At 49.9% G+C, this 27,968-nt stretch overlaps 1 protein-coding gene across 1 annotated transcript in view; it reads right to left on the minus strand.

Annotated features, from left to right (window-relative positions):
- Nucleotides 1-2,320: 2,320 nt before the first annotated feature.
- MEGF9 (multiple EGF like domains 9) overlaps nucleotides 2,321-27,968 on the minus strand; it is a 49,093-nt gene continuing 23,445 nt past the window's right edge. Inside the window, exons 3-6 of the mRNA XM_030287003.4 lie at nucleotides 15,234-15,373; nucleotides 11,844-11,987; nucleotides 10,674-10,946; nucleotides 2,321-7,177 (exon numbers count right to left, since the gene is read on the minus strand). Coding sequence (XP_030142863.4) covers nucleotides 6,723-7,177; nucleotides 10,674-10,946; nucleotides 11,844-11,987; nucleotides 15,234-15,373 — 1,012 coding nt within the window. The 3' untranslated portion in view covers nucleotides 2,321-6,722. The remainder of the gene's footprint in view (nucleotides 7,178-10,673; nucleotides 10,947-11,843; nucleotides 11,988-15,233; nucleotides 15,374-27,968) is intronic.

The following is a 27,968-nucleotide window of genomic DNA, read 5'->3' on the forward strand; positions in this document are numbered from 1 at the left end:
CCATGAATTCTGTGAGCTTCTTATTCCCAGTTCTGAGAGTTTATTATTCCCAGTTGGCCTGGTGCCCTGTGAACTCCATTTCCTCCATGTACCTGCACTGTTTACATTGGCACTCACCTGTCCAATGCCCCAGACTGGTGGGAGCAGCCACTGCAGCTCTGGATGTGTATGGTCGTGGTGGGCTTCCCATCCCTGCTTAATTCTTTCAGCTTCATGTGTTCAAGTGCCTGATGGAGCTGCAGCAGAGTCCCAAACTGCCAGAAGTGCCAGGCACTACTTAGCACAAGTAAAGCTCTTCAGCCCATCTCCTGTTTAACTGGACATGCCTCATGCTTTGCATTTGGGGTCTGATGACCCCAAGGGATGTTTAGTCCCTTCAACTCCCCGTGAGAGACCTCAAGAGACACTGGTCACCTTATGTGACTGAAACCCTTTTGCAGTGGCCTCTGCCAAGCTGAAATTAAGTTCACAAAATCAGGTCTGCCATATGGCACCAGGATCTGATCAGCCAGGCTGAAATGTGAGTTTTCTTCATTTACAGAGCAGACCTTCATAAAATAAGTAAGTCCACTCACTTGAAAGGATAATACCAATTTGTTTAATCTTGTTTAAGGTTTCAGCGAGGTGTTACATATTTGATGTGGGTTTTTAAATCAGCATCCATCAGCCACAAGTGCAGGGTAAATCACTCTGCACACAGAGCACATGAGTCTGCAGAGTCACAGCTCACACACATGTCCAACACACTGTAGTCAAAATAAAATCAGCAGGGCCCTCCTTGTGAAGTTCATTACTTCATGAAGTAGCTGTCTGATGGACAAAGATAAGGACATATAGACATACATCCCTGCCTATCTTCCCTGGAAGTGCTCAGGGGCAAGGTGGCTTGGAGCAACCTGCTCTAGTGGAAGGTGTCCCTGCCCATGGCAGGAGGGGAAATGGGATGATCTTTTAGGTTCTTTCCAACCCAAACCATTCTGTGGTACTATGATTCCATGTATACACACAGCCAGGATGGAAAATTTCCCTGGGAAATTTCCTGCACTGCCCCGTGTTTTACAACCTGCAGTAGCACCAGGAAGCTGCAAGGGGCAGAAAGGACTGGGAAATGTGTTGTTTAGAAGCAGTTAACAACCTGCCTTCGATAATCTGCTTAATGTTGTTTAACCTTAAATTCATTAGCAGCACATTTGGGGAGATTACACTAAACCCTCACGCCAGGAAGCCTCGTTGGAACTTTCTTTCTTCTCAAGGCAGCCTGAGATCCTTCCCACCTTAGGCAAAGTCCTGGAGGGAGTGTGGGAAAGGATTTCTGGGGAGTGCAGTGTAGGGCTGAGCTGAGCAGGACGGGAGGCAGCTGCTGGCTGTGCTGGCACAAGGAGGGCTGATGTCACACCAGCTGGGCACGGGTCCCCTCACCCTGCTCTTCTCACTCCCTGCTCTGGGGACCTGGTTCAGACTCAGTTCTGCCTCCTCCTCACACCGTTCACAGCAAGATTCTCCCTAAGTTAGGTCATGCACGATCCAACTGCTCTGCTAATGCAGATCTCAATAAACTCCCTTGAATTTCACCAGCATGGCCCTTACTTACACAGCCCAGCCAAACCTCTGCATGAACACTTAAAACCACGTGCTTGAGCAGTGTATGAAGTCTTACCTCTCCAAGTTCTTTGCTTAACAAAGATTGAAGAGTCACACAGAGCTTTCACCAAAAAAGAGCCTTTAGCAGTTGTGTTTGCAAAACAAAACCAATTTCCTAACTCTGCCAAGTGACAAGGAAATGCAAGTTTTCCACAGGCCCCTCTGCAAACACTCCCAGAACTGATGCCACAGATGTGGATTTCAGAATATTTGTAGCAAAAATGGCCTTTGAAAGACATCTGTGGTCATGGAGAAAAGTCTGATACAATATCCTCATCCCATTTCCAGCTTTGCTCTGAGGGTTTTGTTGCTAGTGATTCACATCTCTGACAAAATGTGTCCATGTGAATGATACAGAAAACAGTGGGAAAACAGTGATTGCCTGTGGAGCTCCCAAACACAGCTGAGGGCTGGGATTGTTCATAGCAGACACAAGAGATCAGAGGGCTCATTTTTAAGCTGGATTTTCTGACACAGAATGTCAACTGTGCTTATGAATATCTGTGATAGAAAACATTTTTGTGCCTTGGTTCTCATCGCATATACAGGGGCATAATGAAGAAATAATTCTCTTGGAACAAATGTTATTACTGGGATGAGATTGGATTCAATCCTTTCTGTCACTGGGAAGACTCTTGCTGAAATTCAATGAACAAAAACATGAATGCAAAAATCCAAGTGGCATAGATACAAATTATATACATTTATTTTTATTCATTTTAAATAACATTCTTCTGTATAAATTCTGACATATATTCAAATCATACACTTTTTTTTTTCTTTTTAGAAATGCATTTGTAAGCATAGCATATGCTTGGGAGACGCCGTATTTGGATGTAGAGCGAGACTGATGGGTTTCAGATGGGAGCAAGTACAACTTTTAAGGCCCACATTTTTCTTATTTTAATCCATTCCTCTGACACATAAAGAGCAGAGTCCTGTGGGAGCTCACTCTAAACTTCACTTCAAAGAGAAAACTATTTTTATATCCTTTATTTAAAGGAGACTGTGCAAACTTTCTGCCACATTTACGTTGCCTGTAACATTGAAGAGGATGATGCTGTACAGCAGTGGTTAACTGGCCCAGGATACCTGAAGGATGCTGGATATATCCCCTCCTCTTTCCTAAATGCCTGCTAAGTTTGCTCAGCCTGGTCCAAGGGAATTATCATTCCAGTGGCTGACATCTCCTGACAGCTCCCCAGGCTAGTGCTCCTCGGAGCTATTTCCAGCTACAGTGGTCCACGAGATTGGAGAGCATCTCTCCTCATTAGCCCAACTTTTCTGCACGTGTGTTGCAGTCCAAGTATTCCCCAAGCTGAGAGCCCTGCAGGCTGCCCCGAGCCCTGCCCCACCCCAGCTCTGTGCCCTTCATCTGCTCCTTCTGTCCCTTTGCCTTTAGTGCCAGGCTGGACTTGCCCCAGCCTGGCCAGCTGGGCCCTCACCGTGCCAAGGACGGTGCCTGGAGCTGCTTTCCCACATGCACCAGCCCCCCTGCCCTGTCACAGCTCCCCTCTGCCCTGCAGCCCTGTCCCATGCCATGAGTGCCCTTCTCTGTGCCAGCCCAGCACGCTGCTGGCCAGCAATCCCAGGCAGAAGGTGCTACAGGTATCTATCAGGAACACCACATTGCCACCTCGGCCCCACAAGTCACCAAGATGCCCTGTCCTGGCCTCGCTGGCTGCTCAGCTGGGCCTCAGAACAGCCCTGAGAGTCCATTTGTGGGTTACCTGCCCTTACCCCCCCTCAGGACAAACCTCAGCACCTGGGGAGCCTTGTGACAAGCGTGACACACATCACAGTGCTGGTGGCCTCAGTACCCTGGCACAAGTGTTTGAGCTCTGCCACCCCTCCAGCTACAACCCAGCCCAAGGTGACTGGGGACAGAAACAGCTCAGCTTCTTCCTCCCCTCCTGTGGTGCCAGGGGAACTGATAAGAGCACAGACGATCTGATCTCACATCCCCAAAGTCAAACATGAAGCTGCTGAGGCATTGATCTCCTCTCATTACTGCTGCTCCTGTGTGCCAAGGCCTGGGGGGCAGGAGGCGGCTGCTGTGTCATTCTGCCATTTGACAAGCACGGTGCCAGTGCCACATCCTCCCTGTGCTTCCTGTCCAGGAACATCCTGTGCCATCCAAATCTTGGCAGCCAGCTCCACCCCCCAACCAAGCTTCCCATCACGTTTTCCAGGCTGTCTCCATCCCTTCATCCAGCTGTGCAATCCACAGGCAGCAGCTGTCCCACCCTGCAGGGCATCCTGACTCCTCCTCTTCCCAAACACAAAGTTTTTGGATTACTTTGGAGGTCAGAAGCAGCCCAGGTGCCAACACCTCCTGTGCTGTGGCAGGCAGGGACTAGGAGGGCTCAGCACCTGAGCCCACGCTCTGCTTGAGCAGATGGTCTCTATTTCTACAGTGAGACAAAATCCAAGCCTCTTCCTGTTACAAAGCAGCCCACAGTCACAGCAAAATTTAAGGAAGAGGTGTTTTGTGGCAGAGATAAAAAGATCTGCTAAAGTATTTTTGAATTATTAAAGTGAACAACCTGTCCTTTGATTTGCTGGCTAGCATCAGTCCCAGAAGCCAACACTTCCTAAATTACCTTTCCTCACGCCATGAAGTGACCAAGTGCAAGTGTATTGCTAGATCAGCACCTCTAAATAATTATAACTTCCAGGAAATTTTCTGTTTTGTCACCATCCTGCTCTTTAAAAGTTTGATGAGTAACTCGAGGATTAGCAACATCCAGATTTTTCTCCTCCAGTCCTCCCCCGTTTTATAACTAAAAGTAACATTGCTCTGAATGACACGAGCCAGATTTATTACCTGAAGTATGGGACCTCACCAGGCCCACTGCAGGCAATGGGAATTTTTCCATTAGCTTGGACCTATATGCAATTCCACATTCTGCCCTCACCATTTCCCTTGGTCATGCTCAACAGTTTTCATTCTGACTTGCCATGCCTCAAGTTTAAATCAGGCAGCAAATTTTTCAGGCAGAAATGGCATCTTTGAGCATGTGTTTGAATCACCTACTTCCCCCCTTGCCAAGTTTCCAAAGATAAGAGAAACCTCCTCACAGCACTGAAAAACAAATAAATAACCAACATGTTCTCTCTACCATTTCTCATCTGGAGAAATATTGACTTTTTCTTGGCTCAGAGGATGCATCCACCAGCTTCTGTATCACCATTGCCCCACCACACACAGCAACACAGCTGCAGCTCTGAGGCTGGGCAACAGTGAGGAAAATATTTGTTTCTTGCCCTGTTTCCATGCAGTAGTTTGATTTGCAGGGGTGGGACAGGTGGCACAGGGAGCACAGCCCCTGCTCCAAGGCACACACACTGCAGGTACCAACCCAGGAGCTCCATGGTGTGACCTTCCTGTGCAGTGCTGCCTGTGAGTTGTTCTCCCTGCTAACAGCCCATCAGCCTCCCACCAAAAACAGGGAAATCTGTAAAACCTGTGCCTGGGATGATTTTTGGACAGCTGATTCCCCACCACCACCTTGTGCTACTTTAAATTCTGGAAGCATCTGTGCCCTTTTACCTTCTGAGCCTTGAAGCGCACATCGGGTCCTGCGAGCTCTTCATCCCAAAGCTGTTTCCACCCAAATCCAGGGGACCTTTGCTTCTGGCCCTCAGGAGGCCAGGGGGCTGAGCTCAGCCCTCCAGCACGTCCCCCGTGCCGTGTCAGCTCAGCAGGGATGGCTGTGGGATCCCTCCACATGATGAGCACCCACTTGGGAGAACTTCAGCCAACGAGCCCAGGCTCTCAGTGTGTTTGTGACAGTGTATTTGCATTTTGTAGAGAGATTTAAAAGCAAGGAATGCATTGGTGCATCCAGTTTTTGGACACCTACTCAGCCCTAGTCATGGTAACACTGGTATTCACTCTGTATTTGAAGGAATGGCAAAATTTGACAGAAACAAGTAGGGAGCACTCACATTTTCTCTAAAAAAGAAGTTATTCAATGACTGGAAGAAAAGCTTTAAGCAGCTGGTGTTTGCCAGAGGCCCAGCTCCAACAATATTGCCATCTCATTTACAGTATTTTAAACAATCCTCATGATTTTTTTCTTTTTTAAACATCACTAACCGCTGTACAATTAAAACCTAGAGCATTAAAACATGACCTGGGAAGTGGGGGAGGTTGGGGAGGGGCTCATGGTTTGTTGTTGGGGATTTTTTTGGTTGGTCAGTTGGTTGCTTGTCTTTTTTACAAATAATTACAAATACAATTCCAAGAAGATATATTACATTTTATATACAGAACACACCATTTCTATCAGGGTAGGGTATTAAGCCTGGCTTTTATTTTTACATGGCAACCCTGAGATGTCTTGTCGTCTTCCCTTGCACAGAAACTATACAAGTTCATTAACTCCTTCTATAAAAAAATGGATTGCTATGTCTTAATAGCATCATCACCCTGTATAAATACTCAGAAAGGGAAAAGCTTAGTCTCTCCCTAACTCAAATGTTCTTAGGATTTTTTTCCCCTTTTCCCTGCTTAGTGGGAACAGATAATGGTGACTTTTTCAGTGTGCAACTCATTCCTCCTACTTGCCTTTTGGTAGAACAATTACTTCCCTTTTTTTTTTCTTTTTTTGTTCTCCTTTTCAAATAAGTTTCTGTCAGGAATGAAGATGATGCCTTTCCAAAGATCTGTTTCCTGAAATTCCACTGTTAATTCATGAGCTACTTCTCAAACTAAAGGATGAAGACACAAGTGTTGGGTTGGCTGGAAACCAAGTAGCTTCTGACTCCTCATCCAGTTCTGCTCTCTCCACCCCACCACCTCTTCATAAAAAAGTTTCAATTCAGCATAATCCAGTTTGTAACAACAGTGAATTCTATGGATCTTTATGGAGAACACTGAATGCATTTCACCACACTACCTGAAATTCAGGTGTACTACACTGTCTTCTGTTCACCTGCAAGCTACAGCACGCCTTGCACCAGAGAGTATCTGAAGAGCAAATTCCTCTGCGTGGAGCCTTGGCACGGATCCTGACACCCCTTCCACAAGCCCTGTAACTCTTTGAGAAGCAAACTTTGGAATAGCTGGATGACTTCTAAGCTTTATAATTATGCATGGGAGTCGTCAGCGTGAGCTGTCCATTCGGGGCCACCTCATTGCCATCATCCTCCAGCAGCCCCGACACGTCAGCGTTGGGAATGCTGTCGTGGTAGCTGCTGAAACTGATGTTATCCTCTTTGAGTTCAATGGTCCAAAAGGGAGCATTAAGTTTTCTGTTCTGATACTCACGGTACATGTAGACAGCACCCACAAAGCCCATTAGTAGGACCACAACAATGATGATCACTGTCAAAATAATGATGTTAAACTGAGTCCATGAAACATCTGCGAAAGCAGAGGTGCTGTTGTCAGAGGAGCTTAAAGGAAATATTGTCTGTAGAGTTGTTGGTGACAAAGTACTGTTTAGCACTGCCGTGGAAAAGGATGTGGCCTTGGTGGTATTTGGAGCAGAAGTTGTAAACTCCGTTGGTTCTGGGCCAAGAGTGGGTTCTACAAAACAAATTTTAAAATTATCAATAAAAAAATCTGCTGAGCTGAAAATCAAACACAAACATATGAGATTTGATATTTATATCACAGTTATTACAGCAATTAAGGCTACACTGCTAAACTAGTATTTTTTCAATGCAGTTTAGAAGATGTCTGCCCAGGGTTGTGTGTGGGGTTTTTTAATATAATTCTGTGTGCTAAGTGCCCATGAACTACAGGACTCCTCTGAAAAGTCTGGTGCTGAGGGACAGGTGCAGCAGTCACGATTCAGGGTTCAATACAGGAGCTCATGATGACAGCAAGTCCCAGTCCAGCTCCTGTTCAGACCAGGAAAATGGGGCTTTACCAAGCTCAGCAAGTTTAGACTCCGAACCAACATGTCCCTTGGTGTCTGTGTGGGCTGCACACTCAGACACAGCAACTCCAGGAGCTTAAACCCTTCACAACCACTGCACCAGATGCAGGACTTGGTTCACAGTATTATTATTTCTACTTGTACAAACAAGAAGATCAAAACTGAAAAAATGAACCACAAATACTCAGCCATCTCAGCATTTTGCAGCAGGTTCTGTGTTTGCACCACTTGAGGTAAAAGGGCAAAGTAACCTCAGTTCTGCTTTTGAATGAAATCATACATGGAGATCCCCAGTCTACACAGCCAGAAGCAGGAGGTCACCAAATCACAATAAAGAAAGACTGTGGATGTTCTTCAGAAGCTTTTGAACACAGCAGAGGCCAGTTGGGATTCTGGTTTGGTTTCAGCTGCTGGCCTAGGTGCACACAGGAAGGATCAGAACATGGGAACTACCAGGCTGTTCTGTTTTTTCCTTGGCACTAAATAGCCAAGAATCTGTCTTGCTTCCAGCAGCCATGGATAACTCCCTTCTCAGTTCAGGAGTCAGGTTAACCTTGAGATTTCAGAAGTGGGATGCGAATTCATTACACCTGCATCAAACCTGCTGAGCTACAAGCCTCAGAGAGCACCACAAATATGCAATATTAAGCTCACAAATGTAGCTAATAAAGCACTTCCTCACATGAATAACCTGATCTATTTTGGATTTTCAAGTCCAGGCAACAGGAACACTCCACAAGCTGAAGCCTCAATCAGCCAGAATGTTCTCTGTACCTATTGCTCCACAGGACTCTCTGCATCCTCTTTCCCACTCTCTTCCTGCCAACAGAAAAGCAACTTCATTTTAAATCCACGTACAGCTGCAGCAATTACAGCTGATGGTGCCATGTTGTATAGATCCAACTTCCAGCTCTCCTGAACATCTACTAATTATGATTGAGGAGGAGAGTCACTTCCGAAGGACTAATTTTGCACTAAGTTGCATCTCCAATGGCAACAGGAGCTGGAAATATTCAGCACATGTCCTGCCACGGGCCCTCAGGGGAACTCCCACAAGTTAACTTTGGGCTGTCACATTCCCAGCTCAGGCAACAGAGAAAGAAATTCCTCTGGAAGGAGCATCACACACCTGACTGAGGTTCCTGCTCAGAGTCCCCTCCCTGCAGCAGCTCCTCTGCCTCAGGTTGATAAGGACCCTCAGGATGCTGAATGCCAGAAGGCATTTCTCTATGGCATGACAGGCAAAATTTTGCAATAGGAAGCAACATGACAGAAGCAAGAAGTTCCTGGAAAACTTTGGCTTTGGGAAAAGGGCATGAGGATTTCAGTCATCCTTTCCAAATTCCTTCACCAACACTTAATCCCTGGCAAAGCTGTAAGTAGGGAAAAAACAAACCCGAGACAATGGCTGATTCACCAGCAAGGAAACAGCACTTTTCTGGGCTTTATGTGTGAGTCAGCATCAGCTCAGGGCTGGCACGGAGGCCTGGGGTGAAGACATTTCCTGGCGCTCCCAGAACGTCCCGGTGAAGCGCCGGGCTCTGGCCCTGGCGCCGCTTCCAGGCCGTGACACGGCGCTGCCTGTTCCGCTCCCGGGGCCGTGCCAGCTCTCCAGATGTCCCAGAGCAGCTCCTTGAGAGCAGCAGCTGCTCACTCAATGGGCTGCTTTGGCAGCTCTGACGGGAGCCCCAGATCCAGCTGCTTGATTGAAGCGCCGGCCCTGCAGAGCTGCTGCTGCCTCCTGCAGTGGAGCAGCTCTGGCAGGAGCTGCGGTGCTTGGCCAGAGCCACACTGCGCCAGCGGGAGTCCCTGCTGGGCCTCCCCATGGCAGCAGGAGCACCACCTGCTCTGGGGCTGAAAACACTCGCTCTGCTCCTCTGAATAGCCTCTCTATGTGCCTGAAATCTGCTCAGGTTTAAGACTCTGGATGGCCCCTGTGGATACATGAGCTTTGCCCAGGCTGTACAGAACCTGCTGGCTCATTTCACCTGGGACCACTGAAACAGAGCCTGGGTGATGATTTCACTCCAGAAGACACTCAAATGCAGAGGTGATTTATGAAAATCTTAACCTAAACCAAGTTAATGCTCAATAACCTCAGCATGTCAGTTTTTAGGCAATTTTTTTTAAGGAACTGGAAAGAAGCTGGACATCTTTTTAATTGCTTAATAAAAAAAGGGAAAACTTAAGTGTCAGGGAGAGAGAAAAGCTCAAGGAGCATGTCCCAGCCCCCTTGAAAGGGGAAAGGTTTCCCCACATCAGGAACTGGCTACAACAATGCCATTAAAATAAAACTGAATGATGAAAACTGCAAGTACCCAAGCAAAGCCACGTGTACAGATTTTAACGGAGCAAGGTCACGTGGATCCATGCACAAAGCCAGAGCTGTGCAGGGGGAGGTAATGGATGAGCTGATGTAAAAGTGCCATTTCCAGCCCTGTTACAGCTAATAAGCATCCAACTTTTTTGTACTGATCATCTCCCTGAGCAGGGAAGAACTCTGTGATTACACACCCAGTGAGCAGCACCAGCGTGAAAACCACATGAGCTCCTGATGGAAGATCTGAATTGAATCTCTGTCTATGACAAGGACAAATTTGTCCCCAAATACTTCTCTGAACTCTGGATTCTTTCATCTAATACATCACACTGGTAATGTTTCCATGCGTGGTGTGGGATATCCACCATGGAAACCAACCTCCAGATAACCACTGAAGGAGCAACTCCACAACCATTTTCTCTCATTCTACATTAAATACACTACAAATGGATTGGGTTTTTTCCAGCTTATTCACTAGCAGTGCCTGCCAGTTTCTGGAATCAGGGTGGTTACAGAGGTAACTCTAAATCACCCTTCAAGGCCTGTAGGCCTTGTTTAAAAAATCCTGGATGTAGCACTCAGTGCCATGGTTTAATTGACGAGGAGGTGCTAGGTCATAGGTTGGACTAGATTATCTTAAAGGTCTTTTCCAACCCAGTTCATTCTGGGATTCTGTGATTCTGTTACAAAGATCTGCTTTTCTTCTCTGCACCAGAGGCCAGATGAATCTAAACTAACGTGAACAATTAACAGCATTCCCTCTCCAACCTTTGGCCAGCTGCACAGAGAGCCTTGCCAGTGACTTAAGCAGTATTTTTTACCTTTCCTGGTGCAGTTGGTGCCCTCGGAGTCCCTGCTGTAGCCCTCCTCACACAGCTCACAGTGGGTGCCCGTGGTGTGGTGGAGGCAGCCGATGCACTCGCCGCTGTCGGGCCGGCACACGCTGGGGGACAGCGCCGGGTCCACGTTCCCGTTGCACTCACACCTCACGCAGATGCTGTCCGAGTTGTAGTAGCCCTTGTCACACTGGTTGCAGTTGAGGCCAGTGTACCCTGGCTTGCACTTGTCACACCTCGGGACACTCTGGCCAGGCTCTGGAGAACACAGAAAACAAAGCAGGGATGTGCCACAGTCCCTTGTAGAGACACCCGGGATTTGTTCTCTGGTGTTTTTGCTCTATGGGAACTGACCACAAGGCACCCTGACAAAAATCAGCAGCCACAAGTATTGACCAATCTCAAATTCTGAGCTGAAAACACAACTTTTGAACTGCAGCATTTTCTCTGTTAGTAGAGAAAAAACAGTTTTGGGGAGTTCTGATGCCTTGTACCAACCTCACAGAGCAAACTCAGCACGTTGCTAAGGAAATAGATTATTATTCCTGAACATTTCCATCTCAAACAGGCAATTTCAGAGAACAGCTGGAAATATATTGGGGATGCTTGCAATCCAAAGGAACTTTTGGGCCTATACAAAGCCAGAAGCAGCTTGCTTGCAAAATGGATTAGGGAAATATCAAAAAAAGTTTTACATATGAGTATTACAGCTCTAACTTCTCTCAGTTACGTTGGGGAATCTCTGCATGGAGTCCCATGGAGATGTTCGGAAGCAGACTCAGAAGTATGGAGGGCGACATGGCACTGCTGAGCTCCCCCTGCCCCCCTCCTGCCTGCCACGAGCTCAGCAGCTTTCTGCAAAATTTTCCAGGTTCTTCAGAGCAGACTGCAGCAACACACTGGGAGCTGGAAGTAGACTTTAAGATCCCTTCCAAGCCAAACCATTTTGTGATTCTGATCCCTCCCCTGCACAGCTGCTCTCACAAGAGGCAACATAAGCACCAGGGACCCATCCCAGCAGGTGCTGCTTCCAGTGCCCAAAACAGGAGCTCCACAGGCTATAAAACACCTTGCTGGGCTGACACACTCTGAGGGGCAATTTAAAAGAGGAGAGCAACCTTCATTATGAGGAATTAGAGCAAAACAAAGCCTCACGTAGGTGGCAGGTGCCAGTGGATGCCACAATGGAGCAGGGGCAGTGCTGGCAGCCGTGGGCAGGATGGGTGCTCCGATAGAAACCCTCCTTGCAGCGCTCACAGTGCTTCCCCTCCGTGTTCTCCTGGCAGTCCAGGCAGGTGCCTGAGGAACAGAGAGGAGAACAAGCAAACATTCAGCAGCAGGAACTGGAGCAGAACATTTGGAGCAAGAATCCGTGTGGAACACACTCAATTATCAGAGCTCACAGGTGGTTTTGGATGCCCTCTGGCCAAAACATGATCTTGGCCTCTTATGACCTTCTGATGTTCATCCCCTCGCTGCACACATACACGGATAATGTGAAAAAGCAGGTGGCCCCAGCAGAGGCCCCACAGCTCACCACTCAAAGGTCACTGCAGGTAAACACAAGTTATCAGTGTTAAAACTGAAAGCAGTTTCAGTTTGCATTTGTACCAGTGAGATGGAACACTGATGCTTTGAGTCCCCCGATCTCATGAGGGGTGCCTGAGGTTTATGCCTTTGGTTTTTTGTGTGAAGCCTCCTCCTGTCCACCTGGTGGACAGGGGTGAGAAGATGCCACTGTCCTGCTTTGGGGGCAGGCAGCTCCATCCTACCCGCACAGCTCCAGCTCCTCCACCCCAGGACAAGGCAGCAGCAGTCACTGACCTTCCCAGAGAAGCAGAGAAGTGAGCTGCCCTTCCTGGGGAAGCCCCTGAATCACAAACTCAGTGTGCCATGAATTCACAGACGCCTCTCCTAATGGCCTCCAAATTGCATTTTGATACTACAGTGACCCAGAAGAAAAATCTCCTTAGTTACAAAAGCACAGCCTCTATATAAAGCCCATCCATCACCAGGAACATGCTGTAATTCAGCTGGCTCCTCGGTGAGGTGGCAGGGAGCTGAGGGAAGATTTGATTAAATCCCATGTACCAGACTCTGCAAAGGCAACAGCCCTTTCTATAAACTGGGGTGGCCCAGAGCAGTGGGAGAGCACAGACAGACCCACTGAGCTGCTCCAGCAGTGCTGCTGGGGGATGGGGAAGTCTCATATCAACATCAACCACAGGGAAAAAGTCCTGATTGAGGTTTGTGCTGACTGTTATAAAGACCACGGCAGATTTTCTTATTAATATCAGAACAGTTTGGCTCCCTCACGGCTGCTGCTCCTCAATTCCCACAGTGATGACTCCACAGCCAAGCATCCCCAGGCAGCCTGGCATGTCCTTGCAGCCAGCCCTGATGCCAAGGGCAGGAAGCAAACCCGGGAAGTGGCTGATTCACCCACCCAGCAGGGCCCTGCCAGCACCCCTTGCTCAGCGTCACCTCCCACACGCTCTTTGCTCTTCCCTCAGCAGCCTGTCAGGCACGAGCCAGTGGTTTTTGTGGGAGAGATGGCAGGTTTAGAGAGGGATGTTATCTGCTATGCTTGGTTTCTCCAGCTGCAAACCTGGATCAGCTGTTTCAGTGGGATGGATGTCTTGGGCAGGGAAGTTCATCTGCCTGGTCACAGCAAGGCTGCCTTGGACAGTCTCCCCAGGTACTAACAGGGGCGTAAATCTGGAATCACACCTGTGCTGCCTTGGTCATTTCAGGACCAATGTCTTTCCCATCAGCAGAAATCACCCACATCCATCTCCAGCAGCCCTGCAAACGGCTGTTTCCCTGAGTCAGCAGGTTGCTCAGCCAGGCAGAGCACGCACGGGCATGCAATCAGGTATCACCGTGGAGAGCCTTAATAATTAATAGCACTTCTCATGCTGATAATGCCCTCAGGAAGGATCAGACCTCAGAGGACCCCAACTGGGAAGCACCAGCCCACCTCAGTGCACAGACTCACCACGGAGTACAAGGGTTGTGGCAGAGGAAGCGCTGTCAGCTGGGGAGCTCCTGCTGCCCAAGTTATTTATTTATGCCCAGTAATTTTAAATATTCCTCCTGGCCAGAGCAATGCCAAGCAGGAGCTGGCTGCAGAGCCAGCAGAGGGAGCCCAAAGTATAGCAGTAATGGGAAAAAACTTTGAAAATTGGAAAAGGCTACACAGAATTGATGTAAAGCTGGGGAGGTCACACAGAGTGCAGTCTCTAGAGCAGGCGTCCGATCTAATTTTTAATCAACTTCGTTCTCTGTTCTGGTTTTTTTTGGTTCCCTCAGCCACAGCAGCATAAAGTTTTTGTCAAATCAACAATTGGTCATTAAACAAAATGAGGGGTTTTCATTGCAATGCTGTGGGCAGCACTGGACAATCCCAGCAGAAAGAGCAGCCCCATCCCAGGAGCAAGGTCTATGCCAGGTTTTCTTTGATAAATTGAGAGCAGGAAGAACACTGAGGGAGAAAAAAGGAAGAGCAGATTATCCTCCTCCTTCACAAAACCCACACACCCAGCTCCAAATCAGTAAGACAGCTGATATGTGCACAGCTTTAGTGACAGCCTTGTATCCCTCAGTACTGGTAGGACATAAGCACACAGAGTTCAGTATAGGAGTGAATGCTGTAATTCATGCTCAAGGGAGGCAGGAATTCACCCCCAGGGAATGCAGACCCAGTGCCCACGGACCAGGGCATTCCTCTGCTGCAAACACACAGCCCATGAGGGAGCACACGGGCACAAATTGCCCAGAAATACCTGATTTCATGAGCTCTGCCAACAAATTCCACAACATTGCTTTTAATTATTACTCCTGGACGAATATTACAGAACTGCCCTTCAGCCTGTAAGTTTTGAGGAGCATTTGGAATTTGAAGTGAGTGCTGTGGCTGAAGGGGGGCTGTGCAGGCAGTCCCATGACAGTGCTCCTGCAGGATCCCTCCTCCCAGGTGAGATGGCAAAGCAGTTAAGCTCCCCCTGCCCTCCCAGAATCTGTTAAAGCACAGGTGCCTCAACATTTGCACTCTATCAACATCTGAGTGAGAGACAGTCAAAGAAATAATCCAGGAAAATGAACAAGGCCAATTTATAAAAAGTGGGCAGTATTAATTAGATGCTGCCAGTTTTTAGCAGCTCTAATCCTGTTATCTGTGGCAGCAAGTCCCCTTACGTCTGTGCCAGCACAGTATGTTTCCAGGTAAACAGCAGCTAAACAAAAGGTCTTTAAAAGCCCATGTTGTGTGTTTGTGCAAGTTCAGAGAACAATAGAGCCCCAGTTTTTGATACAGGCTGCTGAATTAGGGCTCTGCACTGCAGCCTGGGCTACAGCACACAGCCTTCACTGCCTTCCTTCAAAGGAGACCAACCCCAACCTTGCATTTCCATCTCAGCTTTAAGGTAAAGATTTTGGCTATGCAAGGCAAAAAGGTGTAGATGAAGGGGACAGGAGCAGAGTGTGAACAGAGACAGAGAGGGCAGGTGAAGCCTGCACCCCATGGTGACAAGAGCACATCATCACCTGTGGAGTTGTCGCAGGTGTGGGAGTGGTTGTTGCACTGGCAGGGCTCGCACGTGGTCTCATTGAACCTGTAGTAGCCCTCACTGCACCGGTCACACTTCAGGTCCGTGACACCAACTTTGCACTGGCACCTCCCAGAGCTGCAGAGGGAAAAACAAACAGTGAGATCTGGCTGTGCTGGGAGGCATCCAAGGTACAAACCTGCAGGCAGGCTTTTGGAGTCCCTCTCTTTCTTTCTGCCAGCATCAGGACATGAAACCCAGGGGCAAACACTTCCAAAAAGTGATGTACAGTTCAAGAAAGGACGAGTTCTGCCAAGCCAGTTGCCCTGACAGCAATTTCCAGCTGGGCACCAGAAATCATTGGTCATTCCAGAAAGCCTTGGCCCTGAGCCATTCCCTTGCATCAGCCCCAGCAGATGCTCCCACAGGCCCTCTGGAGTCCCTGTTCCCCCTCACCAGCCCTGGGTCCTGCAGGACACTGGCACACCCATGGTCACTGTGCCCGGACAATCCCAGAGCACCCACCTGGGTCATCCTCTCCCTTCCACATCAGTGCTGAGCAGCACTCCCAGATTTTTGTGTGAGTAGACAATTCCCTGTTCACCAGCTGCCCTCCTGGCTCCCCTGGGAGCTCATGTGTCCTGCTTGGCTCCAGCCGGGCAGGTGTCAGCCACCTGCACTCCCTCCTCTTCTCCTCCATGATCCCATTTATCCCTTCCCCATCTCCATGGACACTTGGGCCAGGCCCCTCTCTCCTGGTGAATTCTAGCCAGCAAAGGCAGGGAGAGACAAGAGAGGCTTCTCCCCTCCCCAGCAGAGGTTTCCACTCCAGCTGACCCAGACAGGAGCTGTTTACTTGGGCACTGCAGGGAGGGTGGAGCACTGCGCTGTGAACACAGAGGGCATTGCTGGTGGCTGCCATGAGCAAACAAATACCAGGAGCTATAAAAAGCAAAGGTTACCCTCATTCCTTTGGCTTTCCATGCTACTCTCTCCACACAGAGGCTTCCAACGCTTTGCTTTCATAACAGACTTTATACACAGGCAGCATTTAGCTCAGCTCTCAGAGGAATCACAGGAATGGATCAACTCCCATCCAGCCCTGGGCACAGCCACTGCTGGAGGTGCCTCATGCCACCTGCACACTGGGAACAGCCAAGCCAAGGGACAGAGAGCACCCAGTGCCTCTGCACCTCCCCGACAGCCCTGGGGGGACCTGCAGGAACCCCAGCCCTGCCTGCTGCAGGGAACCAGGACAGCAACCCAAATAAACAGCACATGGTCCCCTCCAGGTGATGGATTTATCTGCAGAGGAGGTGGCACACACAGACCCACAGACAGCCCTTACAGGCTGCATCACCCTCTGAGCTCTCCCCTGGGTAACCTCCACCCTGTTCAAACACCTTTTAAACACCTTTGAAATACCTTTTAAAGTCACCATTTCAGGGCTCACTGTGCCTGCACAAAGCTCATCCATTGTTCCCCCTCTCCTCCTGGAAAGAGGAGCAAGGCACAATTTGCTCCTAAAAGTCTCCAGAAAAATCTGCTGTTCAAAACTAATAGATATTTGATGCACTGTTGATGTGTTGTTTTTAACTAAAATGCAGTAGATTGTGATGTTTTGGGCAAGACATTGCTTCTGTTAGAAATTCGCATAATTCAGTATTTCTGTTGTTTGTTTGTTTTTTTGCCAAAGGAAAAGGAACTACTCACCAAAATATGGACCTCAGCCCAAGGGGCTACACAATTAAATAGTTGCAGAATCTGAAATCTCAAGCATACTTAATGGCCTGATTACAAGAAGAAGAAAGAAATATGATGTTTCCTTGCTCTCCAGACCATTATCTGGAAGTGCAGCGGGCAGATGCAAAATTCAAAGGCACGCTGGTAAGCAGCTCAGAATGTTTGGCTGGTAAGCAGCTCAGAATGTTTGACTTTTAAAGAGCTTTTCACAAGACCCAACATTAATCCAAACGTTGTCACAGTGTTTAAAATAAGCGCAAACAAAAAGCAGCTTTTTATTATTTGCTCCTGACTGCTACCGCTATTCCTGTAAGAGGGCAGGGACAGGCAGGGAAAAGCATGTGCTGTGGGGAGGAAAATCTGATGTTTAGCCTGAAAACACATCTTTTGGGGATGCAGCATATGAGCAGGGTCTTGTAGGACCAGGCATTTGAGCTGCATCATATTCACCCTCCCTGGCTTCCTCCTGGAGTTCAGAGAATTCCCCTCGTGCCCCTGATCCAGCCTTTTTCTCAATGACACCCTCCTCTTCCTCCCTGCTTCCACACAGACTCCCATTTTATTTTTTTCAAGGAGGTTTATTTCCCCAATGACCCCGCTGGAGCTCAATTCAGCATTTTGGGGCACAGTCCCTTGATTTTACTCACTAGCTTAGAAATAACAGGAAAGAAAGCTTAAAAAAGAAAGAAAGAAAAAAAAAAAAAAGACTGTTTGGAAAGTTTGGTTTGAATGCCTCTTGAACAGACCTTTTCTCAACATGTTACACATGGCACAGAGCCAAGTCCTGCATGTGCAAGAATTAAATCACTCAGCAAATATAAAGCTCTGCCTGTGGTCATTGCTTCCACAGAATAAAGCCCCCTTACAACACTCCTTTTTATAGCTCCAGCCCAGCAAAGTCTGTCAGACACTTTTTAAAGCAAAGGTCAATGATATAAATGCATTGAAACCACAAAAAAAAAAAAAAAATCCTGTTAACAGACCAATTGTGCCCATAAAAATCCAGAAATTCGAAAGAAAAGACCCACAGTTTAATACTTGCACAGTGAGAACTGAACTGGGTTTTGAGTATCAGCCAAGAATTTCGTTTTGGGGGGAAGTGGGGAGAATGAGGGGGATGGGAAGAAGGAAACGTTTTGATGCAGCAACATCAATTACTCAACTCCACTTCAGATGATGATTAACCCCTCTGAAGCCAGCCAGTGTTCAGCTCTCACAAAGAATTGATACAAATATGTATTGTGATAAAACCAGGCTTCCAGTTACCAAAGTCTCCTGCCAGCATTGGTTTCTACCAGATTTTTATGAATGCACTCACTCTGGAGACCGTGTAGGTGGTGTGTATCACCATCACATCATCCATCAACTTTACAGATGTTTCCCACTGATTAAAGCCATCACCAGCACATGAGGCACTGGCAAAAGGAGCAGGCAGTGATTGCTGGCCAGGGCACAGCCACATCCAAGGCTTGGATCCAGCATGGAGTGATGTGACCCTCTGGGGACAAGGGCCACGTTTGGCCAGGGTTGGGACCCCCCCAAGGCAGGAGCTGGATCACCTGAGCACCCTCATCCCTCAGGGTGCATGTTCTGCCTCAGGAGACAGCCTGGGGCTGGACTGGGACACAGCCACCCCAGGCAGCAGCATCCCCACAGCCATGGGGCAGGGCAGTGTAAATAAAGCCCTGGGGCAGGGGACAGCCTAACCCCAAATTATGTCTGCAAAAAGCCAGCCTGGTTTCATTTCCAGTCCCCACAGCTCCCTTCCTCTCCTCTCAAGGGGAAAGAGCCACAGGATCCTTCACTTGCCAAGAGATTTGTGCCACTAGTGGCAACCAAATGTTCCCTGAGGTGGGATTTTACACAGGACTGCAGCTTTGCAGGTACAGAAGTCAAGGGGACACAGCAGAGACACCCCAGCCCGCCCCTGAGTACTGGCAAAGAGGAGGAGTGCAGACAGCTCTCACCCCACCTGGAAGTGTCTCAGGAGCAGGGCACAGGGAACAGAGAAGCCCCCCAAGGCACAGAGCATCCTGCAGAGGGTCTCCTGCCACATCTGTGGCTGGGGAAGGACACGGAGAGGGGCTGGGCTTGGGAGCCTGGGCAAGGCCCTCACTGTGCACTGCTCAGACTGCACAGGAGCTCAAGGCCTCATCACAAGGGGAAAAATAAGCATTAAAGTGTCTGTGATCTGAGACAGACCACAAAGTGCAGCCACATCTGCAAGGGGTCTCCTCCTCCACAGAAACATCTTGATTTTAGCAGGGACATGACAGGCACAAGATGGATGGGAGGATGAAGGACCATGGCCTTAGGGGCTGTTGGGAGACAAGCTGTGCACAGTTAATGGTCTAACAGAAAACCCTCAGCAAGCTCCATTCATTCCTCTTCTTCCTTTTTTTTTTTTTTTTTTTTTTTTTTTTCCTAAGGAGAAGGAAGGGAGAAATTAATTTTGAATATATTCCCAGACACCAAAAAAGCCTGGATGCCCAGTCAGAGCCCAGGGACTCTCTGGCCATGTCAGACCCAGCCAAAACAGCACAACACAAGCTCTTGTGCCTCTCAGAACATATGAGATTGGTAAGATTTTAGGGCAGAGGCAGAGAAGGAAGGAGTTTCTACGGGTCTCAAACCATGCCCTGCAGGTGAGCCATGTAAAACCTACAACAAGAGTTTTTCCAAATCCATTTATTATCTCCCCTTGAAGCACAGAGCACAAGCCCACACCCTGCCCAGCTCAGCATCTCCCTGAGCAGCCCCAGGAGAGATGGGCAGGGACACACTGCCCAAAAAAGAGCCAAGTGAGGGCTACACCAGCCCTTCCCTGGACACCTCCAGGTGGCATGTCCAGCTTCACCTGTCCCCTTGGGAAGCCCCAGGGACAGCAGTGCCATCAGTTGTCCCAGCAGGGCACGGGGCGTCCCTGGAACAGACAATTCCCAGCAGCGACAGCGCTCCCTGGGAACGAGGGAAATCGTGTTCAACCACGAGCATCTTTAAAACAAACCCCATGAAAAGGCTTTGCCACACTTTGATGGGATTAGACAAAAGGATTCTGCACAAGATTAGAAGGATTCAGAAGAGATGTCTCCAAAAATGGTGCGTTCCTCCAGCAAGCTGGGCTCCTTTAGTGCTGATTTTCTGTGATGTCTGACAGCAGCCAGGGGACAAATCTCTCTTACACCTTCCTGGGCAATGTGGAAAAGTTCACATTTGAAAGCTAAATGCTCCAAGACACTTTGGTGGGAAAGCAGTGTTGTTAAAACTCAGAATCACAGAATCATTTAGGTGGAAAAGGCCCCCATGATCACTGAGCCCAGCCTCTGAGTGATCATCACCAGAGCACTGAGTGCCATGTCCACCTTCAGGGATGGGGACTCCCCCACCTCCCTGGGCAGCCCCTTCAATGCTTCATATCCCTTCCCATGAAAAAATCCAACCTGGTGCAGCTTGAGGCCACATCCTCTCATCCTGAGGACACCAAGAACCCTCACAACCCACGTGCTGACTTTTCTGCCAGTCACTCATGGAATATTGGCACGTGGGGAAGGGCAGAGCAGGAAAAAGCCCCACACTGGGTTCCTCCTCCCCACTCCCTCAGCTCAACCCAAAGCTGCTGGTGGCCGAGGTGGCTCTGTGGGAGACTCAGTGGGGCCAGGGCCAAGCCCTGCACCAGCCACCCGCTCTGAGCCCCTTTGTGGAGGGCACAAGAAGCAGAGCTTTATGGGGCCAACACTGGCCCATTGTGTGCCACATTCCTCACTCTGTGCTGGGGCACGGCAGCTGTTTTGTAGGGCAGAGCAGGGACACTTCACAGCTCTGAAAGGCCACTCTGTAAATGTCAAAGGGCCACCTTGTCTGGCCACCGCCGCCTCCGCGGCCCCAGCGCCCCGCCAGGGAAAGCCAGGAGTCCCCAGGAGGGCTCTGGAAAGCCAGGAATTCCAGGCTGGCTCTGGAAAGCCAGGAGTCTCCAGGAGGGCTCTGGAAAACCAGGAATCTCCAGGCTGGGCTCTGGAAAGCCAGGAAGCTCCAGGCTGGGCTCTGGAAAGCCAGAAATCTCCAGGCTGGGCTCTGGAAAGCCAGGAAGCTCCAGGCTGAGCTCTGAGAAGCCAAGAAACTCCAGGAGGAGAGCTCTGGAAAGCCAGGAAGCTCCAGGCTGGCTCTGGAAAGCCAGGAGTCTCTAGGCTGAGCTCTGAGAAGCCAAGAACTCCAGGAGGAGAGCTCTGGAAAGCCATGAATTCCAGGCTGAATCTGGAAAGCCAGGAGTCTCCAGGAGGGCTCTGGAAAGCCAGAAATCTCCAGGCTGGGCTCTGGAAAGCCAGGAATCCCCAGGCTGGCTCTGGAAAGCCAGGAGTCTCTAGGCTGGGTTCTGAGAAGCCAGGAACCTCCAGGAGAAGGGCTCTGGAAAGCCATAAATTCCAGGCTGGCTCTGGAAAGCCAGCAATCTCCAGGATGGCTCTGGAAAGCCAGGAACCTCCAGGAGGAGGGCTCTGGAAAGCCAGGAAGCTCCAGGCTGGGCTGTCCCCTCCAGGTGCCCTTGAAGGCAGGGGAGGGGGCAATGGAAAGTCCACATGGCCCTGCAGAGGGGCCTTGGATGGGTTCCTGCACAGTTCCATGGACAGAAGCCTCACTCACACAAAGTGCCAACCTGAGCTGGTGGGTGCTGGTTCCCAGAGCAGCCTCTGGGGATCGTGTGCAGGGATGGGCCAGGGACCCTGGATGAGGAGAAGGACACACCAGTGGGGATGCCAGGGAGATGGGGCTGGTCTGCACTGAACACCTCTGTTTTGCCCAGAGGGGTCCCTCCACCCCACACCTCTGCTCAGGCAGCAGAGCAGGACTCAGGGTACAAGCACTGCCCAAAGTTCACGCTGGGCACTGCCCCCCAACCAGAATTTAGCCACCAAAGCTGAAGCAGTTGAGCCCATCTTTTTTTCTGAGGGCAGCCAGTGTTTGCCAGAGCAACAAAGTTTGCAACAGACAACACAGGAACAGCAATGCCTGATGGAAAACCCACAAAATAACAGGATTTCTGAGAAGCCATCATTACCATAGGGGGGATGATAACAATCCACCTTTCCCTGCTGCTGTGTCCAGTCACTCATTCGTTTCCCATTCCTGTCTGCAACTGAATAAAAATGGGTTCAGGTATCTTTACCTTCTTGTGGAGGCAGAGGGGAGGAGAGCTAATCAGATGTAAAGGATGTGAGAGATTTAGATAATTAAACCATGCAGAAAAATAGGCTTCAACAGGGTATTCTTCTGCTTTTCTGACGTCCACATGTAATAATTTCCGCTACAAACAAGATCTGTTCTCTGCAGAGCGATGCTGACAAGGCATTACTGGGAGATAATGAGCCACCAGTTGTGCTCATCCGATCTATAAAAGGGAGAGCAGTATTTTTAAAGAGAAAAGGGGTTTGTCTGGTTTTGGGGGGGCTGTAAAGCACAAGTCCTTGAGGATTTCAGCTCCCAAGGTCACATCTCCAAAGGGGAGCAGTGCCTGATGTGGTTTACTGGACTGCTGAAATACAGCAGAATGGAAAGACAGATCCCACGCAAAAGAGAGACATTTCAGAAGTGTGATGACACTCTGCAGACAGAAAATGAAGACTTTATCTATGCAAAACAAGAACTCCACCACTTCCCCCAAATAACCTCCAGGGTCTGGGATGGCCAGCAGCCCTGCAGGCTGGTAAAGCTCCACAAAAACTGAATTTCAATGGACCTGCATTTCCTGACCCCTGAAAAAACCCCACCAAGTCCTGCCTCACAGGAGGTTCGAGGTGTGTCCAGGCTGTGCCTCACCAGGCTGCCCCCCACAGTATCTCTGCACCTTCTCACATCCCACCAGCTCCTCAATCCCAGTGTGTGGCTCTCCCTGCCCATTTTCCCAAGCTCCCTCAGAACCCCCAGCCCTTATTCAAAGGTCTCAACAGAGCACTTTGTCCAGTGCTGCTGCCCTTACCCTCAGCAGCCAGGCTCTTGCAAATCCCCAGGAGCTGGGGTCACAAGATCAGCCTCTGCACACAGAACCCCACCACAAAGCAGCACACAGCCCTGCCTGGCCTCGCAGCATCCCTGCTCCAGGGGACAGCCACGTCCACATGCTCCCAGGGACACTCTGCCTCCACTCTTTTTAAAATGAACACAAAGCCTGAGGTCGCCTTGAGGGGGCAAAGCATCTCTGAATTAACACTTGGGCACTTATATGTGCGTGCTATTTTTTTCTCCCTTTTTTTTCGCTGGAAATGAGTGACAGGAGCTCTCTCTCACATGACTTATGCCAAGCCTGCAGCACAAGCCATGCAGGAATTAGGATCACAGGGCTGTCTGCAGCCAGCAATAAGGAAAGGCTTCTGGACCAGCAAAGAAGCAGAGCACTGCACCCTTGGCCATGGGGTTTCAGCCCACAGCAACCAAAGGAGAGCAGAAATCACCTTCAAGCTGTCTGCTGGAGCTTCTGCTTCCCACTGACCTTCTACTTATGGGGAAACTGAGGCACAGGCAGAGGGAGCAACTTGAACTGATCCACAGACCCCAATTTAACAGGCATCTGTTTGCACTATAGACAATGGCAGCATATGTGTATGATTAGTTTAGAGCTTTTTAAGGGAACTAGAAAATTCTAACCCAGTTCACATGGTTAACCTGGGTTTAGGTAAACCATGTGGCAAAGCCATTTCAGGGGAGGTTTAGGCTGGATACCAGGAAAAATTCCTTCCCCCAGAGGGTGTTGAGCACTGGAAAAGGCTCCCCAGGGAATGATCCCAGCCCCAAGGCTGCCAGAGCTCCAGCAATGCTTGGACAACACTCTCAGGCACAGGGTGGGATTGCTGGGTTGTCTGTGCAGGGTCAGCAGTCAGACTGGGTGATCCCCGTGGGTCCCTTCCACCTCAAAATATTCTCTGATTCTGTGATCCCTAAAACCCCCAGCAGCCACAGCTCTCCTTGTGTTCCCTGGCACAGGTACTGCTGCATCACTTTTCTTCCCTAGGACCAGGTCGAGTTTAAAAAACAAAACTCCCCAGGGAAGCAGGGAATTGAGGGCTGAACCCTTCTGCCAGGCAGCAGCATCTCTTAGCAGCATCTCTGCTTCTCCCCCGTTCACATCCCAAACCCACAGGAGCACCCACGCAGGACCAGCTGCTCGTGGGCTAAACACGCTGCCCCCACAGCTCCAGGAAAGGAAGAGCTGCACACACCCAAGTGCTGGGCTAGGAAAAGTTGGGATAAACACCTCAAAGGAGGTAAATCCAGGTCAGCCCTCCTGCAGATGAGCTGGGTCACACTGGGCAGCGTCTGCAGTCCCACTGGGGATGGGCAGTGCTGCCAGCAAGGTAAAAATAAACAAACCAAAAACTGCAGAGTCATCTGCCATCTCTGCTCCCCAGGAAGGGGATGCTGCCTCATCCAGGCTGGCCTGGTGCTGCCTGCAGTCCTGCTCCTTCAAACCCCACAGCCAGAGGCCAGGTTTACATGCAGAATTATCTCAGTGTGTGTTTCAAGAGCTGTGCCTGCACAGCTCCTCACGCCAGGGCACCAGGGCTGCAGAACTAAAGGCTTCCTGAAACCAAACCTCCTTCCCTCACCCTGTTCACCCCAGGTCTGTGTGCTGCCTCACGCTGCCCTGGCGCAGCTGGGGACATGGGTGGCACTTTGGGCAAAGCTGCACGGGGTGCAGAGGGCCAGGAACACCGTGAGGAGCCCCAGTGCTCCCACCAAGCCCAGCCTGCTCCTGCTGCCTCTGCCCTGGCTCCCTGCCCAGCCTCAGGGAGCCAGAGATGAGAGTTCAGGCACAGGACTGCTCACATGAAGGAAAAAAGGAAAGAATCACACAGGGGTGCAAGGCTGGGGTTGGTGGTAGCCAACTTTCTCCAGCAGCAGTAATCCTTTTCACTCCCTCCAGCAGGCTGGAGGTTCTGGTTTCCTCACAGGACACACAGCACAGCCTTCAACTCGAGGGGCCCAAAACACGGTGAGAGATGGTGGGGACAGCTCTTGGCTGGGACACATCCCCGTGGGCTGAGGGCACTGCCAGGCACCCTCCCCACTTGTCACTGTCCCCAGAGCTGTGCAGCAGGAACACAGCCCTTCCAGCCCAGCCCGTGCACCCACATGAGACACCATCCTCATTCCCCACCACTCTGACCTTGACCAGGGCCCTTGAAACTTCAGCCTCTTTTTCCACCCTTCCTCTATGGACTGTGAACACTTCCAGGCCACAGCTATCTTTAGCAAGCATCTGCACCACATCCAACCCAAAGAAATGTGCTTTTTTCTGAGGTTTCTAGGCGTTAACCACAGCAGGGACAATTCCCTCCCTCTCCCCGAGATGTGTCAGCCCTCTCTGAGCAGCCCAAGGCTCCATCCAGCCCCTCAGCAAGCTCCAGCCTGAGCCACACACAGCTTTTCATCTAACAAAAAACCCACTCAAACCAGAGCACAGAAATGCTCTGCCATCCCACAGGGGGATCTGTGTGGATCTTCCTAGATAATCAAATTTAAACCACCACCAAAACAGACCTTTGATTAGCAGCCATGGAGCCCATTCATAGCGACAGCATGTCAAGTCAATGTTCACTCCCAAAATCAACTCTGTGCCTCAGGAAAGGGATTTTTTTTTAATTTTTGTTTGATGGTCTGCATTTGAGGTCTAGTTAACAAACAGGGAACTTGGGTTGCCATCTGGCCAGCCCAAGAGCGTGCTGAGAAATAATACTGATAATCATCATATGGTGGTGCTTTAAAAGGCACTTTACAAAAGCCTGACTGAAACCTAAGAGGGATCTTTGTGTGCCCTGAGGGCTCGGCCTTTGGGCACTCTGCCCCTCCAATCAGCCACTCTTAAAAAGGGTCAGAGTCCAAAATCTCTGCTGCTGTTTCACCCAGAGCCCCACTGGAACAGCCATGGCTTTCCTCTGGAGCCTCACACAGGAATTCGTTAGTGCAAGTCGAGTTGGGCTGGTGCTTTATTAAATAAATACATAGTACAACTTGCAGGATTTTCCATGTCAACAAAACAGTAGCTGGTTGCTGGTATTGGGCAATGCCTGCGTGCCTCATCCCTGAGCAGAGATTGCCTGAGGGACACCACTGCTCCTCCAGGAGCTGCTCAGCAGCCACCCAGGCCCCAGCATGAGAGCCAAAAATCCCTTCCTGGATTCACACACACATTTCCCTGCAATGGGCTCTCCCACCATCAGATCCCACTGCAGGGATGCCCCACACCCCAGTGCCTGCCCCAGCCACGCCAGCTGCAGGCAGGCAGGAGCTGTGCCCAGCCCTGGTGCCCACTTTGACACAACAGGAGCGAGGGGAGCACCTGCCCTGCTGGCCTTTGTGTCCCACTGCATTTTCCCACACGCATCACTACGCACCAGGCTGCCCATCTCGCAGCCCTTCTGATGCCCCCAGCCCTACAACACAGACAGCTGACCTATTTTTCCTCTTTTTAAACACCCAGAGGTCATCTCTGTCTGCAGCAAACCCCTCTGAGCCAGGAAGGGAAACAGAGTGATCTCTGTTAGCAACATCCCCCCTCCCCAAATCTCCCTCCACATCTTGCCCTGTGCTGTCTCTTTGAATGGCTGAGAATGAGCATCTCCCACATCCCTCCAGGCTGTGAAATGGTGCAGAGGACAGGCTGGGGAGGTCCCTGCTGTTTCTGGCTCCACGCAGATGGCTCCAACTCCCTCATTCTCCTTCACAGCTCAGAGCATCTCACCTGAAGCTCCCAAGGGCGTTCCTTGGCTCACCCCATACAGTGAAACATGGGGACACACCAGACATGTCCATGCTTCACCCACTGCCCAGTAACTCAAGAGCTAGGACAAGAAAGCTCCCTTCCAGTTAACTGAGTTGCTCCAGCAGCACTTTCCCTCCTCTCCCAGTTCCCAAAGATAAGATTTGCCCCATCTGCCTTTCTGCCCAATTCATCTTTCCAATCTTTCCAATCTGACCAAAATCACACTTTCAATTCTGGGGCAAACCCCGATGCTTCCAGGCACATCTTCCCATACTTAAAACAGCCACTTAAAAAAAAAAAGTGATAAAACTTCATATTTCCCACCCTCAAGAATCACCTCCTTTAGTAAGAAGGTCACTTTCCTCAACTGGAGTGCTACTTTTAAGCTCTGAATTATCAGAGCTTATGCAAGCAGAAAAATGCAGCAATGAAATAAAAAGGAAGGACATCAACAGAGGGTTTGGGCGTTTGGGAGATAATGTATAAAATAATTACAGGCAGCATGTCGCTGCAGAGCATTTTGACTCTGACTCAGCCCCTATCCTGGCAGGGAACTGCAGGTGTTCAGCACACACTGAGCCCAGGCCCAGCCCTAGAACACAATGAGGCAGCAGGAGCCTGGGAAGGGTGGAAGTTGCTGCAGGGTGGTTGCTGAGGTCTCCTCCAAGGAGAAGCTTTGGAACTTGCTGTCGCCATGAGCACAAGCTGGAGAGCCAGTGGGTCAGGCTGCTGCTTGGTGTGATCTTGCAGGAATAGAGACCCCTCAGCTCAGCCACGATCTCTAAGGGCTGGCAGATCACTGCTTGGAAAACCATTGCGTGCCAGCTTTTACAAGGCGAGATAGGAGGGTGGGTGAGGTGAAATGAAGAGGAACATATTCATTATACACGAGCTCCAAGCATCAGCTCTGTAAACACCAGGCAAGGCAGGAGCCGACTCTGCTGTCGGGGCCGCTTCCACCCCAATGCTCAGCAAGGGCAGAGCACAAAGCTTTGCCTGCCTCTGGCATAAAACCCATCCCTTTGGAAAATAAACCCCTCCAAAGCCCCTGTGCTCCTCCCCAGCCTCTGCTCCCCTCCCAGCTCAGGCGTGAGGGCAGTCCTGCCCAACAGGGACTAACAGATGCACAAGGTATTAGGAGAGGTTCTGCTTCCATGTGACTCTGGAACACAAGTCAGCTCCCTTGGGGGCTGCCAGGGCTTTTGCCACAACCATGGTTATTTTTATAATTCAGCTCTTGAA

This window comes from Taeniopygia guttata, chromosome 17 (assembly GCF_048771995.1).
Source record: "Taeniopygia guttata chromosome 17, bTaeGut7.mat, whole genome shotgun sequence".
NCBI lineage: Eukaryota > Metazoa > Chordata > Aves > Passeriformes > Estrildidae > Taeniopygia > Taeniopygia guttata.